Here is a 15779-nt window from a genome sequence, read left to right as displayed (position 1 = left end):
CGCAAGTGTGAATCCTTCCACTTTATTACCTGATGCAGTAAATGCAGAGGTCAAAGAGGACGTTGATCACAATTGTCTAGATGTACTTGAATTCTGTACAAAGCCTCAACGGACATCAAAGATGAACCTCTGGAAGAATCAGATTATGTGAGGTTTGTGGATGGATCATGCTTGAGAACGAAAGAGGGAATTTTGAGTGCCGCATATGCTGTATGTATGGTGACAGACATCATGGAATCCTCTTGTTTGAGAGGAATACGTTCGGCCCAAGTTGCTGAGCTGATTGCTCCAATTCGAGCATGTAAACTGGGAAGAAATTTCCGAATCACTGTTATCACAGATTGCCAGTATGGCTTTGGTGTGGTGCATGATTTCGGTCAGATCTGGTCACAGAGGGGATTCAGGACTTCTTCGGGATCTCCAAATAGAAATGGTGAGTTTGTGAAATTGTTGCTTGAGGCGATACAGCTGCCTAAACAGATTGCAGTCGTGAAGTGTGCTTCACACAAAAATGGTGATGACTACATTACAGAGGACAATAGGTTCGCAGACGAAATAGCTCAGTATTGTGCCAGACATACAACTTCAATGAATCGTAGAAGGGGAAAAGAACATGTTTCCTGTCCTTTGATGTTTACTAACACAGTTGAAACATGGGATGAAGTGAGACAATTGCAGGAAGAAGCAGGTGATGAGAAATATATGGATAAAATCAGGCTGCAGACAAAGAGGAAGATGGAGTCTGGGTTTACAGAGATGAAAGACCAGTTATGCCTGATAGCATGATCTCTTACATGGCACGGATGTACCATGGACAGGCACACATAGGAAGAGATGCAATGATTAGACTGTTCAAACAGACTTGGTACAACCCAAAATTTAGGGTCATAGCTGAAAGCCTTTGTCAAAGAGGTCTTATATGTCAACAATTGAATCCAGGAAGGAAAACAGTAGTGAGCTTGGGAACTTTAGGACGAGAGGGAGGTCCTTTCACCAGAATGCTAGATTTCATTGAAATGCCCCCAAGTAACAGATTGAAATATGTCTTGGTAATTGTCTGTTTTCTCGTTGGGTGGAGGCATATCCGACAAGAAGGAATGATGGAGTTACTGTAGCTAAACTCCTGCTAAGAGAATTCATTCCTAGATATGGTTTTCCAGCCACAATAGAAACAGAGGAAGTCATTTTCAAAATGAGGTCATCCAGCTATGTGAAGCATTAGACATTCAACAAAAGCTGCATTGTGCCTTCAGACTAGAGGCTTCTGGGGTAGTTGAGCAAGTAAATGGCACGATCAAGAATAGGCTAGGGAAAATGTGTATTGCCACAACACTCAAATGGCCAGATGCCCTACCTCTTGTGCTTATGAGCATGAGAAGCGTGCCAGACAGAAAAACTAGTTTGAGTCCACATGAAATAATAATGGGACGAGTAATGAGACAAGCATTTGTACCCGTCAACAAACTGCTGACTGTAACTGATGATCTTATTCTGGACTATTGCAAAGGATTGGCTGATGTAGTGCATTCTGTGTTTCATCAGGTTGGACTGGATGCAATCACACTTGAAAGAAACCCGACTCATGATCTGAGTCCGGGAGATTGGGTCCGCATAAAAATCCACCGAAGAAGAAATTGCCTGGTTCCTCGCTGGGACAAATCACGACAAGTGATCCTAGTGACAAAAACACAGCAGTGAAGTGTGCAGGTGTGAAAATGCCAGCCATACGATCAAGTCCCAGATCCTGGAGATTGACCTGTGAGCCGACATCTGGAAATATCAGACACCAGTTCGGCATAGAAACTGAAACAATCAGAGCTCCAGATCCTGAAGATCGACCTGTAAGTCGACATCTGGAAATATCTGATACTAGTTTGACATCTGAAACAGAACAATCTGAATTTGGTGAAAATCAAACTGAGGACATTGAAAAGCAAACTAAGGACATTGAAAACCAGACAACTGATTTTGAAACAGGAGAGAAAGAAATAATTCACAGTGATGTCGAAAAGCCAAGCACAAGTTGAGGAAATCCCTTCAACAGTAATTGAAAGAAATCAAAATTCAGATGGTGAATTAGAGATCATAAAGTTCAAAATCAAGGAGAACGTAGTAAGGTCTGAAACAGAATCAGAAGAAAGTGAAGAAGAACTAAGACAAAGAAGAGAAACAAAAAAGAGAGCTTGGAAAGTGGAACGAGAGGAAACAAGAGGCTGGACTAAAAAGGCCACGAAAAGGAGATAATAGCCCCAACAAATATACAAGACTGAGATACAAGATAATACATTTGAATAAGGAACAGGAAGAACAAGTGAATGAAATAAGTCAAAAATGAAATAAATTTGGATAAAGGACAAATGCAGAGACCGACAAGAGTAAAGAGACCTAATTTGAAATATAAATCACCTAAATGGACTTGCATAGCACTGCCTGACATTGAAGAGGTGGATAGGTTTACTGATTCTTATTTGGTTCATTTTAGCAATAGTCATCCCACTTAGATTAACTGGTTTCCTCCAATGTATAGGAGGCCAATGAGAATATAAATGGTGTTCTTATTGTATATATTTTTGGATATTGAGGTCATATTTCTGTCACTGTTCAGGTCTTGATACGTTTCCATATTTTATGTAATTTTGAATGTATTGAGGTCACAAACAATTGTCACTGTTCAGGTCTTGTGATTTGTTTCTATATTTTATGTAATTTTGAATGTATTGAGGTCAAACAATTATTTGGTTTACCTCTCTTTGTCTTGATATGTGTTTCTTTGTCAGGATGAAATATTTGCTTGAAACAAATGTGATTAAACATTAAATTGAATTAAATGGTCTAGGTTTATTCAAGATTATTGTGCAATTTCCTATCTGGCTACTTGTTTGTTTTCGCTAATAGAGTGGTCCAGGCCAGGTAGTGACAGGAGCCAAGCCTTGGTTGGATAGTACTATGACGACGTGTTGGCGCTTGCTTTTTCTATTCAACACGACACGCTGTCTGTTGAAACGATTTATCTCCCCAATGCTGAAAAGAGTTTGACAGATTTTTGAACTTCAAACTTGATGGGAAAAAGGAACGAGATCGTCGCGGGATTCAATCGTGGGAGGGAATACGTCCAAGGAGGTTAGAGGGACAGTCAGTCTGTTTGGGAAACTATCCTATGATCTGCGGCTCATGTTCTGGTGAACCATGCTCGTCATTGTCCTAAGGCCAAGGGTAATGAGTTTTTTCTGTTTCTTTTGAATCTTTACTTGAAACGCTTATGAAATTAATGATTATAAATGGTCTAATAAATTTTACTAATTCAATTTATTTGAAGAATCTAGATAAAATTTCATGCTAACCCAAACTGAGTCTGTGGTTATTAAAATTAAAAGTTATGATCTATAAAAGGTTAAATGTTTAATTGTGATTGAGCTGGACTTAATCGCTTTCAACTGATTCCTCCTAGTTGGTCCATTGACCCAAAATAACGGAGTACCTTAATGATTAGACCAGGAAAATCCAGCGTTTAAATGTATATAATGTATATAGATATTATTTAGGAAAATAGTAATAAAGTGTTGTCTTGCAGCTCGTCAGCTTCTCACTTATCCAGAAACTGAGTGAATGTGTGTTTTCGGTGTTATGGGCCCCACCGATGAATAAGTGGTGTGTGAGTTTTTCCTGGATTAAGTTATGCTTGTAAAGGGTTTGTATTGGCCGCGCTGCATCAGTACCAGGTAGGTTCTCAGCACCAGTATCACTTGTGATTTCCCCTCAAACTCGTGGACCATTTCGATGTAGGGGAGCTATTTCAGTTGTTCCCTTGTGTTTTACTTTGTGCAGGGTCAGGCTCTGCTGTAGGGAGGCCCAGCAGGTCCAACCCCTCCGTCAGTTCCATTATATGGTGTTGTTTATTATTATATTAAAAACTCAGGCCAAAACGGGTATGTCCAGCGATATCGGACTTTGTCGTCGAGTAGCTTGGATGTGATGGGTCTGAACTGCTGTCGCCTCGACAAAGTTGCGAGTGCCACATCAACATAGATGCTGCAGGTGTGACCCTGGATGGAGATCTTTTTCCTGGCCGCCAGTAAAACCGCTTTCACTTTATAGGAGTGAAATTTCGCAAGCACTTCTCTCGTTCGCCTCTGTTCTCCAACTCTATGCGCCCGATCCAGCCTAATTTTAAGGGAGGGAAGAAATTAGACTTTGTTCGTAGTTTTGGGCAACATTTTCTTAGGCGGCATAGAGGCAGGCCCAATGGTATCCCCACTGCTGTCGCCCAGGTGGCCTGGAGCTTCAGCTGCTATCTCTTCTGTAGGCTGCCTCTGCGAGTTGCTGGTGGCCCTCGGCGGGCATCCGCTCTCCTCTCCCCTGTAGGCCGTAGGTTTCTCAGAACGCTGTCCGCCTACAGATGAAGGGCCGTGATACAAACACCGGCCTATCGAGCACGCTCTTCAATCTCTCAGCGCCGGGGAACCTCGGGTCTCGCTGTTAAGGCTCCCCCGTCTCTCTCACCGTAGATTGCTTTCACCGACTGCTCCTACCATCTGGGGGGAGGCTGCCACCACCCCAGGTCCAGTTACGCCTCTGTCGTCCCGTCTGCCGACTCCCACTCTTAAGACAGGTGGTGGCGGAAGCCCTTCCCTTGGTCAACTGCGACCCCCGGAGGGTACAGGCTCCCACCTCCTCACTCTCTGGGCAGATCTCAGTCCTTCACGGGTGCTGGGCTGGCGCAGTTCCCCAACTGTCGTTGTGGGGGCCCCAAGGGAAAGGTGCGTGTGATCTTCAAATGGTGCATTGTAGAACTGCCACAGTGCTGCCTGATCTCAGCCTTTCCGCCATAATAAAGTCAGGCATGAAGTGACTGCGCCTTCCCAGGGCCACCGGGCCTCCCATCCGCATCGCCAGTACAGCCTCGATCAGGCCAGCTCTGCTCCGCTTGTGTGGCTCGCCAGCAGATAACTCATGGGGCCCCTCATGCACCAGGTTGTCTCAGCGACGCGGTGGTCAGCGATCCGCTGACTGCAGAGCTCGCTCTCTTGCACTGCTTTGCTCTGGTGTCTGCGCCGCCCCTTCACCCCCTCTCCCCCCCCCCCCCAGCGCGAGCCTCAGTTGGAGATGAGCAGGCTTCCAACGGGAGCTCGGTCCCGCCGTAACCGCCGCGCTGGTCTTGCTCTGTCTCAGTCCGTAAGATGGCGGCCGCTCTGTGGGAAGAGCCTGCGAGTGATCCGACGCAGCTCCAAAGTGGCGCTTGGCTGGAAGCTAGCGTCCCGTCTGGAGGCTCCAAGCATGCCCCAGATGTGGGGCTGTCAATCGGTGCCTACTGCATCGGTTGTGGCACTGTGCTTTAGCTGTGATGTCCCAGAGTCTCACGCGCGGTTCGGGAGCCGAAACGGATTACGTCCGCTCGGCCAACTTGCCGGGGCCCAGACCTTTTGACCCAAATTTATACCAGATCAAACTACCACTGACATTACACTTTGGATTAAAAAGAACATCTGATTTCTTACTAATTTCACATTAATACCACTTGCTTTAATTGAAAGCAGCATCAGTAAAAACCCTTCTGTCGATCCAATCTTCTGGGATCACTAGCAACCGATCATAAATGGCTCCACTGTTTTCTCAATAAAATATTAGTGCGGTTTCCACAGCCATAGCTAAATCGTAGGACTATCAAGTGAATGGTCAACTGCAGATCCCAATGTATCCAGTGAAACCCAGATCTTCCTCTGGCTAGAGAACCATTCAGAGCTCATGACTCCCACTCATGACAGTATGAAGGTTCCTCCACATCATGCCTCTAAACAGTAGCTACATCTCATGAAAGCACTGCTTGCAGTACATGTATGGTGACTTGCAAACTCCAAAGGATCCAGAACAGTCAGCTTCTGAATGAAGTGGATTGAAATACAATGTTCAAAAGGCTACCCCGACATGCAAACTTAAATATGTTATCACCATTCACAAATCATACAGGTAATAGATCTAAATAGTTGAAACTTTATTTAAAAAATGTATAGCATCACAGTTTGTCAGGCAGCTTTCAGGTGGAATCACAGGGGGCGCAGGGGAGGGGGAAGAATAGTCAGAAAAATAAAACACTGAGCCATCTCTGGAAAGGCTTTGTGTAAAGCAAGTGTGTGACATGTCCCAATCTTCCCTAAGAGGGTTTCTTTGAGTCTCTCAGACAGTCTTAAACCTATTTGCCACCTCATTTATTTAATCTTTACAGTTTAAAACTTTTTCTCCACATCATGCTTTCTACCTGTACTTATTTTTATATCTTTCCTTTTCGTCTTTCCATCTTTTGCTCTTTCTGTTTTCCTTCCATCTCCATAAATAAATCTAGTCTTTCTTTGCAGTTTTCTCCTCAGCTTTAGTTTCCAGTTCTTTCCTGCCTCTTATTTCCATTTTCTTCCTACTCTTTTCTCACATATTTACCCTTTTTATTTGTCTTGCATCATCCATGCTTTCTGCATCTTCCTCCCCCCCACCCCCCACATCTCTTTATTTTCCCCCTTTCAATTCTGCGTTTCCGGTCCATCTCCATTAGTTTGCTAGTTTCCTTCTCTTGGTCAATCTGCCATGTCCCTGATCCTTAGTCCTCTCATGGTATTCTCTTGCGGGTTATTTCTGAGCTGCTCTTCAAGTTTCAAATTTGAGGTCCATAAAATCTAATTTAATCTGACAACTGCAATGGTCCAGGGGAATATCACTGCAATGGTACAGGGGAATATCCCCCACCGCCCTGCCCCCACAGTAGCCGTTATGGTGGGTGGTTAGCAGCATCTTTGGGTGAAATATACTTGCAAGCAAGTCCTTCGGGGTACCGGGTGATACTATCTGAAGGTAAGCAGTTATGCCCACATGCTATGTTCAAACATTTCTAAGATCTCATTTGGAAGCAAGTCTTTTTTTCTAATTCAAACACTGTAGACCATACCCCTCAATTTCGACCAGGCTCTATGAAACAACTTACCCCACCTTTACTTCCGACCAACTCTATGAAATAAAACCACTGGTGTAGCCACAGTGGGAGGACTATCACATAACCCCTAAAAGAAACCCTTTAGTGCCTACCAAAACAATATAGAAAAATCTTGTGCACCATCTTCATGTTTTGCCACACTATTCTGAAGATATTTTTGTGTGTATACAGCAGCCATATTTTTCCGCTAGAGAGTCAGTCTTAGGAGGGCCCAGAACACATCTTTGCACAGGTTAACTGAAAAGCAATATAGAAGACCGGGTACACTGCAGCTGATCCAGCTTAACCAAGACACACGAAGACAACCGGCTGCAGCAGAAAAGACCAGGACTGAAGAAAAGTCCTTTGTGACATGAAGTCATCTGATAAACAGCCAGTAGAATTCATGCCAGAGCAATCTCAAAATTCTGATTGCCTATTAAGAACTTTGAAATGGGTGCATGAGAATGGCTCCAAGGGTCCACCAAAACAAACTGTGTATAAATCTCAATTTAAAATCAGCCAGTTTTGTCACTCAAAACCTTGCCTGAAATACTGAAATCTGAATGCTGAACTGCGTGGATGCAGTATCCTACTTTTCTTACCTGAAGAGCAAAGGATTCCAAATGTTGGCAAGTCTTCTTTCACTAATGCCGACCAACACCTGGACTATTGTGATGAGCATTTGACTCCAAAGTCTTTGCTTTTAACAAACCAATGTTCAGACTTAACATCGGCAAAGAAGTAAATCCCACCCAAAGACCCAACATTGTTTTTGTTACCTAAACAAGTCTCCAAGTCCATCTGTAGCAATTATACACTGAATTGAAATGAGCATACATTTCTCACAAGCAAATTCTAAAAATCAACTAAAAAGGATAAAAGACCAATTAGATGACAATCTGGAACACAGCTACTTCAGAGCTGTCTTTTCGCTATCTTCCATCTTGTTTATTTATTTTCCATCTCGGTCCCTTTCACCATTTCAAATAATTTGTTCAGTCTCATTCATCTATGCTTTATTTCCTCTAGCGAAAACACAATGCTACTGATCACAATTATAAGGAAGGTAGTCTGCCTCATGATAATCAATGTGGTTCATATACATCTCCATATGCTACACCATTTGAGAGACCACAACACTACTCCTGCACATTCCTCATAAAATGTATTCTATTACTCTACCCCATTAAGAGTCGTCTGGACGCCTCAAGCCTCTTACTAGCTGGTCCGGTTGTCTTTGTTTTTAAAATATCTTTATTTAGCTATTTTCAGTGGAATAACAATGAAAAACAAACATTAACATTGGTTTGTAGGGCACATACATAGATTGCAGTAAATCATAGTACAGCAAGTTCACATGCAATAGGTAGTACATGGGCGTCAGACTTACAATGCAGACCGGCATATTCTCCCACCCGCCCCTCTATTGCCACAGTCTTTTGAACTGGCCACTCATTCTCATTTGCTCAGGGGTCTGGTATAACGTTCCGACCATCTTTTACAAGATCAAGCCCATAATAATTGATCCACCGGCCCCATATTTTATGGAACTTTCGGGTGAAGCCCCTACTGGCATATGTTACCTTCTCTGGTACCATGTAATGGTCCGCACTTTTTTCCATTCTTGAATTGTCTGAACTTCTGTCACCACCACGGCACATGCCGGTTTGCAACCACTAGCCACAGCACTGAAGAGAAAGTGGGGTCTTGGAAGATAAATATCGCTTGGGATACCAAATAGGACATATGTGGGTCTAGGTGTAAGCACAACCTCCAGGACCTTACAGCATTCAACCAGGATCGCGTTTCAGAACCCATGGATAAGGGGGCAACTGCATAATGTGTGCTTGAAATCCCCTCTATCATTGCACCGCAGGCATGTAGACTATTCTGCTCGACCCATTGTGTGTAGTTTAACCCTGTCATAGTACACCCTGTGTAGAATTATGTATTGGATTAGACTCAACCGAAACTCGATAGTGACTTCCCTGGGATGCATGAGTTCTGCCTCCCAATCAATGTCTTCCAGTTGACCCACATCTCTCACCCAGTGGTCCCTAAGGTTACATACATTGTCAGGCATATTGTTATTCAATGTTCGATAAGTGAGAGAAATGGCCTCCTTACTGATTTCCTCTTGTAGCAGTATTCCCTCTAATGGGGCGTATTCCAGGATCTTAGTGCAGTTAGGCCCTCGGCGATCCAAGCATGTCTTAGTTGCACATATTTAAAAAACTGAGACTTATGCAAGCTATACTCTGAACAAAAAGTTGTCAGGGATTTAAACTCCCCATTGCCCAGGATATGCCCAATAGTGGAGATTCCAATCAAATCCCATGCCCCAAAGCCCTGTAATTTGCCAATCTCACTTAGCAGTGTCCCCTTCCAAAGTGGTGATGCCCTCGTGATTTTCCAGGCACATCCGATCTTCCATGTTGCCCTTTCCCACACCTCCATGGTCACCTTGGTCGCTGGGAACAGGATTAGTGCACCTCTATTGTCAAAGCTGGTCCGGTAGTCTTGTTTATCACCTTTCTTCAAGTCAGTTTCTACAATATCCGTGCATATGACCCATTCTTGCAGACCTGCTCTACTGCCCTTTACTCCATTGTGCATGATCTTACTCTAAAGTTAACATGATTCATGCATGCGGTCACCAACATCAGGAACCCCTGTGCTGCTACATGCCAACCACTACTAATTAAAGAGGGGTCTTTCTATCTCATTTCTAATTGCAAAAGTTTACTTAAATTTTTAGCTTGCTCTTTTTCCATTATTCATGTGAACGCCTTGCCAAATAAAGTAGCCCCCTCTATTGCTTAGTAAGTTAATGCAAAGAGAAACAATATTGCCAATTTTTGTAGGTTTTTATTCTGCTAGTGCTGTACAGAACATCACAGATGTTCAGTGGAAAAACTATTCCTAGTTTTTCAAGATAAGTATTAGTGCTTTAACACATGTTCGAACTGAATCTTAAGCAGTTCTAATTTTACATGCCTTTTCAATAACATGAAAATAAGATCAAAGATCTAATTTACAGTAATTCCATTTAACCAAAATTTCCTTTAAAACAGGATTAAATATTCATTTTACCAAAACATGACCATGTTTAGAATGTTATGCACCAATCCCAAAGCAGCACCAGAACACTGTTAAATATACATAGTTTACAGTTCAAGTAAGTGAAGGAAGTACATTTTAGGCTATGATGGACACTGAAATGAGTTCACCATAAAAATACCAATAATTTCCATCTAATATCACTTGCTGTAATTTGCTCCTCGGCAATTGGTGCCATACATAATTCCACTCAATGATTAGTGGGAAGAAAACAAAAAGAAAAGAAAGAAAAAAGAAAGAAAAAATTATTCTTTTAAGAGTCTCACATTTTAGGGTTTTACAATTTGTCAAAACCTAATGCTTTACACATTTTTGACTGAACATGTTTCAACAAAGCATGCCATAGAGACGATGACCTCGCTTTTGGTAATTAATTTAACCAAAATTTCCTTTAAAACAGGATTAAGTATTCAATTCCGATATGGAAAAAATATACTGCACTCCCACAAGGCATGGGGTGGGCAGAACTACGCAGCTGGATCGCTCCCTTCTGCTTTTGAATGGATCTGTGATGTTAGGATGGAACAGCCGGGTATGCAGGCAGCCGAGGGCATCTGCAAGATAACATTTAATCATCAATTAAAATAGTTAATGATATCAGGGTAGAATGCCCCTTTGATGCATCAACTTGCTAACATACATTAGATCTAAAATAATCAAAGTCAGTGTTAAAAACAATTGTTTTTTTTTTTTTTGAAAGGGTAGAAATGGGTAAAATTAAGGTGGCAGGAAAAGCCCATTAACGTGCCATGAATTGTTTAGAAAAAGTACGGTTCTATATAAAAGAAAATAGCCCAAGGGTGCTAGAAAGCTTTATGAAAACAGAAAAGTAATAACTATACAGATTCAGCTACACATGCTTTTATATGACAATGTAAAGGAATACAAAAATGTAAATTTAGAAAAGGGGGAAGAAAGCAAACCAGTTCCCTTATAAAATCATCATACAATGGATGACCTCTGGCACATGGGTTTAAAACAATATAACAAAGAAAGCAGTGGACGAGTGTGAAAGGCCGCCAAGTCAATATAAGATTTGAAGGATTTAAATGTATGCAAGAGAATAAGCCAAGCCTTTTGTGGACAGGGACTACATCAAAAGAATGTAGGAGAAACAATTAGGAAGGGGAGCAACAAGTCTAAATATCGAAGAGTAGGGATTCAAAATTAAACTAGGGTTGTGAGAAGTATGTGCAGCAAAAAAAAAGACTGAATATGTTAGTATGAAGTGAAGTCTATATCACTGAAAGGGAAAGAAAGAACTTGTAAGCATCATATATTATGAAATCAAACTGTGTAACAGTACAAAAATAATATTCAAGAAGGAAGCAACAATCTTCCTCTAGATACTTCATAAGAGTATGCAAATAGCACAGCTTTCCCTTCAACATTCACACATGATGAACCTATTTTGCCATCAACATTTAGGTCAGTTTATCTAGGTTAAATAGAGGGTAAACAAGTATAGACAGAGGCAACAGGTGACACTATTAGAGCGAACACTAAAACACCACTTGTGCACACAGGAGATGGGCATACATGCTCATCAAGACAACACTACAGACCAATGCAACAGATAATTACAAATGTAATTAATTTTGTGGTGTCATTAAAAGCAAATGAAAGGAACTAAACTGAATTAGAGAGGACAGTCTATCCCTCAAATCTGTAAAGCACTGTCGGGTATACTGGAAATATAAAAGGATTATACATTATAATTATATATTTTTTTGTTAAAAGGTGCAACTGTTGCAAATACAGTACTCAAGTTGGATGTTTTGTTTTCTTTAAGGATTGCTATACTATGAAGCATCAATCTGCTTTCCTTTTTTCAGTTCTTCATGAGTTAACTTACTAGATGTTTTAGTGGGTTAATATATCTGTCACCAAACGTCCCATTATTTCCTATGAATCTAACTCGTTTTTTTCCTAACCAGTTTTTGTAGAATTGTAATTAGGAGAACAGTTACTTGCTACAAGGTGCAGCAGTCCTAAAAAGAAAAGAAACCGCTTTCTGAACTAAGGCGAATCTGCAGGTTGTCCGAATCCCAGTCTTCTCATTGTGCTCAGAGTTGGGCTGAAACTTCTGGACATCTTGCATTACGCCATTCTGTTGGAGTGATGGTGTAATCCCTCCATTTAAAAGTGATGCAGTTTCACGTTCTCATTCCCCTGAGATTAAGAACCATGCAAGCTATCACTGATTGACTGAGGGACACTTGTAGCCTAAACTAAGTTTAATAAAGGACTGATAAAATACAGGACCTTGAAAACAAGAAAGCGATCTAACATCTGAACAATGGTTAGAATACTTTATAATGAACCTCAGTGTTTCATACCAAGTCCAATAAATCAAGCCCTGCCAAAGGCTTTAGGCCAGGCGTTGGCTGCAAGCCTTTTGGCTTAGTCAATGCTTGTTTTGTTATGGTTTTTGTAAACCTTTATTGTTGAGGGAACTGCAGAACCCGCACCAATAAACAGGGAAACAAAATCATGATAAACTCAAAATATATTTTGGTCTAAAGCACTCGCGGCCCATCCCATGCCAAAATGGAGGTTCGGGCTGGAGGAGGGAGCCGTTGTGGGTCGGGGGACAAAATGAGAAAAATAATGACCTGACCTCCGCCACGTTCGCCATCTGCTTCATTGAGCTCTTCCTGCTTCGGAGACAGGCTCCCAGACTACACTGCTGCCACTGGAGCCAAGCTATCCTGGCTGATGACGGCTGATAGCCAGAAATCGGTCCTAGGATGCTTGATTCCGGTCCAGGGAAGACATGGCTTGGCAGTTCGGGCTGGACTGTTCCAATGCACAGGGTCAAGACTGATTTGCATATGGCCATGTCTGAACTGGGGTGGCGTAGTGGGCAAAAGAACGATGGATTTAACCCATATCTCTTGACTGGGGGAGAATGTCTGCATTGTCAGCATTCCGTCCATCATTTGTTTGTTGTAACGCTTTTCGCCCTAAGTGGGATGGGTATTCCCAGATGTGGGACCCGTGCTCACTACGCCACTGGAGTCAAGCTATCCTGGCTGATGACGACTGATAGCCAGAAACCGGTCCTAGGATGCTTGATTCCGGTCCAGGGAAGACATGGCTTGGCAGTTCAGGCTGGACTGTTCCCATGAGGCACAGGGTTAAGACTGATTTGCATATGGCCATGTCTGAACTGGGGTGGCGTAGTGGGCAAAAGAACAATGGATTTAACCCAGATCTCTTGACTGGGGGAGAATGTCTGCATTTTCAGCATTCCGTCCATCATTTGTTTGTTGTAACGCCAATCATGACGCTGCAGGAAAGCAGAGTCAGGATTGACCTGATCGCTAGGACTGTTCTCCAAGAAAGAGTGGGAACCTATGCCTGCTTTCTCCAGCCCCAGCAACGCAGCTGGGGCTGGAAAAAGCTTCACTGCGCATTAGATGTTTGGCCAGCCTGAAACGGCTGGCCAAACACCCCATGCACAGTGAAGGGACAAGGGAGTGCACTACCACTCCCCCACCACTGGAATCCACCAGCTAGTTATCTCAGGAAACTAACTCCTGCCCTAAAGTAACTATAACATGCGCCTTCCACCGTGTGCAGTGTTGTCATCAATGATATCATTTCAGATGTAGCAGTGATGGGACCTGTTCCGCAACATTTTTGATAATGAGTAGTAATATGTATAAGTAGTGCATGAAGGTGAGGAAATATGAATTTTGTGATCAGTTATGTCCCCTATCGTAGACCCCAACGGCTCCATGTGCATGCTATAAGTACATGTATGGTCCTTCCAGTTCCAGTTTTGAAGACGCAAATGTATGTGCGTCCACCGTCAACATGTCCTCTTTCAGATCCGCCATGAATGGGTCAGATATTCCATTCCTAAGTATGAAAGGCCACCGACTTTATGTGGTTCACTTTCCACATTTTACAGATTCAGGCGAGTAGGCCCTGAATTCTGTCATCAAGCCTTTTCCTGCCTTCTGCCTCTGAAAGCTCCAGTCTGAGCCTGCATCTGTATCCTTGAACTTTGTCCTACTCCCTGCGCGGCTAACGGTGCCTGATCCAGCCTGTTGCCTGCCAAAAACTGTATTTCACCTTCAAGATTATCTACTCCGCTCCTCATCCGATGCATTCCTGTCTAGTAGTTTAGGTAAACATTCCTCCAGCTACCGTGCAAAGGGCCAGGCCTCGCTATCCTCATGCAAGTAATTCATAGCCCCGTTACCATGGAATATTCCTATCCCCTCGCATCTCATGTAGACACTTAGACGCTTGTACACGCACTAACAGTCAGTATAGAATAGATTCTATCCTAGAAACCTTTCCTTTTGGATAACACAGTTCTTTAAACATAGGATATTAGATATGATTTGGGATTAGGTTGACATGACCCCCAGACTTCTGTCTCCACATGTAGAGCTAAATGTCAAGTCCCCTTCACCCTCTAGTTGCACGTCAATCACACGTCATGCGGCTGCGCGCGCATCTCTGCCAAATATTTCTGCTGACATTGCAGGATTCTCTTATGGATCCACCCACTTGTGACATCATGTATGATGACGTTTATTAAATTACACCCATATATCCGCCTCTATTAGTTACGTATGCACCTTTTATCTGTACTATCAGCTGTTACGCCTCTTGCATCTGTTTCACTGTAATGCATTTTCTATAAAACTGCTTATCTGTCAATAATGTATGCCCTTTCTTCCTGAACTTTCGTGGTGATGGAATAGAAAGCCTGCAATTCGAATTGTATTCCTTTGTATAGGAATAAAGCCTTTTAGAACCTCTAATACCACGGATTCTGCCTCTTATATTTACTGAGTTATTCTTACTAGACTTTACCGCATAAAAAATAGTACCGGTAATGAAATATTTACCACAAAGGGAATGAGTTATAATTACTTGAGATCACTACAACTGGTGAATTTCAGCGACTGTTAGGTGAAAATGTAAGTTACAACATACTATTTTGAACTAACTAGAATGCTCCTTTAACCTTTGTTAAAGAAAAAATCATAGAAATTAATTGAGAGAAAAAAAACTAAGATGTCTAGTGACTGTGTCCAGGCCGTGTGCTCAACGTCCACTGTGCACTGCCTTTTGGCCATACACACATTGAGTTGGGCGTAGTGTACTAAAACCCCATGGACTCTCACATCGGAGTATGTTACAACTTATAGGGTGTAATTTTAATTAAGACAAAACATACTTACTTTGTCAAGGGATCAACAGAAAGCAGATTTATTGGTGATTTGACAAAAACAGTTGTAATCAAATGTACATTTCATAAATTCCCACATTGAAATGTTTAACAAAGTGATTGGCCTACATTTTTAAGGAATACATTTTAAAGAAAAACTTGCCTTAGACTGACTTTCCAGACTTCAAAATGCAACCATAAAACAACCACCAGAGTACCCAGCATGCCAGCTGAAGAGCATAGAGCTCCAGTTTGGAAGGGACTTAAAAAAATGTAGTAAGCTTTCTAGGGGTCATGGATTTAATTATCCAGGAGATTTGTTTGCATGTTCTTTGGCGGGGGTGCTGCACTCGCCACAACCCCCCCACAGCATTTAAAAAAGATGGTTGGTGGTGACCCTGCCCTTTCTAGGGCCACCACCAGGATCCAAAAAATGCAAAGGAAAAGCTCTTGCAGGGCATTATTGGGCACGCCTTCTCTGGAGCAGTGAACAATAAATAATTAGTT

The 15779-nt window shown here is 42.3% G+C and overlaps 1 protein-coding gene across 5 annotated transcripts in view; it reads right to left on the bottom strand.

Moving 5' to 3' along the window:
- Positions 1-9808: 9808 nt before the first annotated feature.
- The window catches only part of PATL2 (PAT1 homolog 2), a 443602-nt gene continuing 437631 nt past the window's right edge, over positions 9809-15779 (bottom strand). For all 5 annotated transcript variants that reach the window (XM_085621371.1, XM_085621372.1, XM_085621370.1 and 2 more), the window contains one exon: positions 9809-10632. In XM_085621371.1, coding sequence (XP_085477497.1) covers positions 10593-10632 — 40 coding nt within the window. In that variant the 3' untranslated portion in view covers positions 9809-10592. The remainder of the gene's footprint in view (positions 10633-15779) is intronic.

Source organism: Triturus cristatus, chromosome 8 (genome assembly GCF_964204655.1).
Source record: "Triturus cristatus chromosome 8, aTriCri1.1, whole genome shotgun sequence".
NCBI classification, from domain to species: Eukaryota; Metazoa; Chordata; class Amphibia; order Caudata; family Salamandridae; genus Triturus; species Triturus cristatus.
The sequence above is the reverse complement of the archived record's forward strand: the minus strand, read 5'-3'. Positions and strand labels throughout refer to the sequence as shown.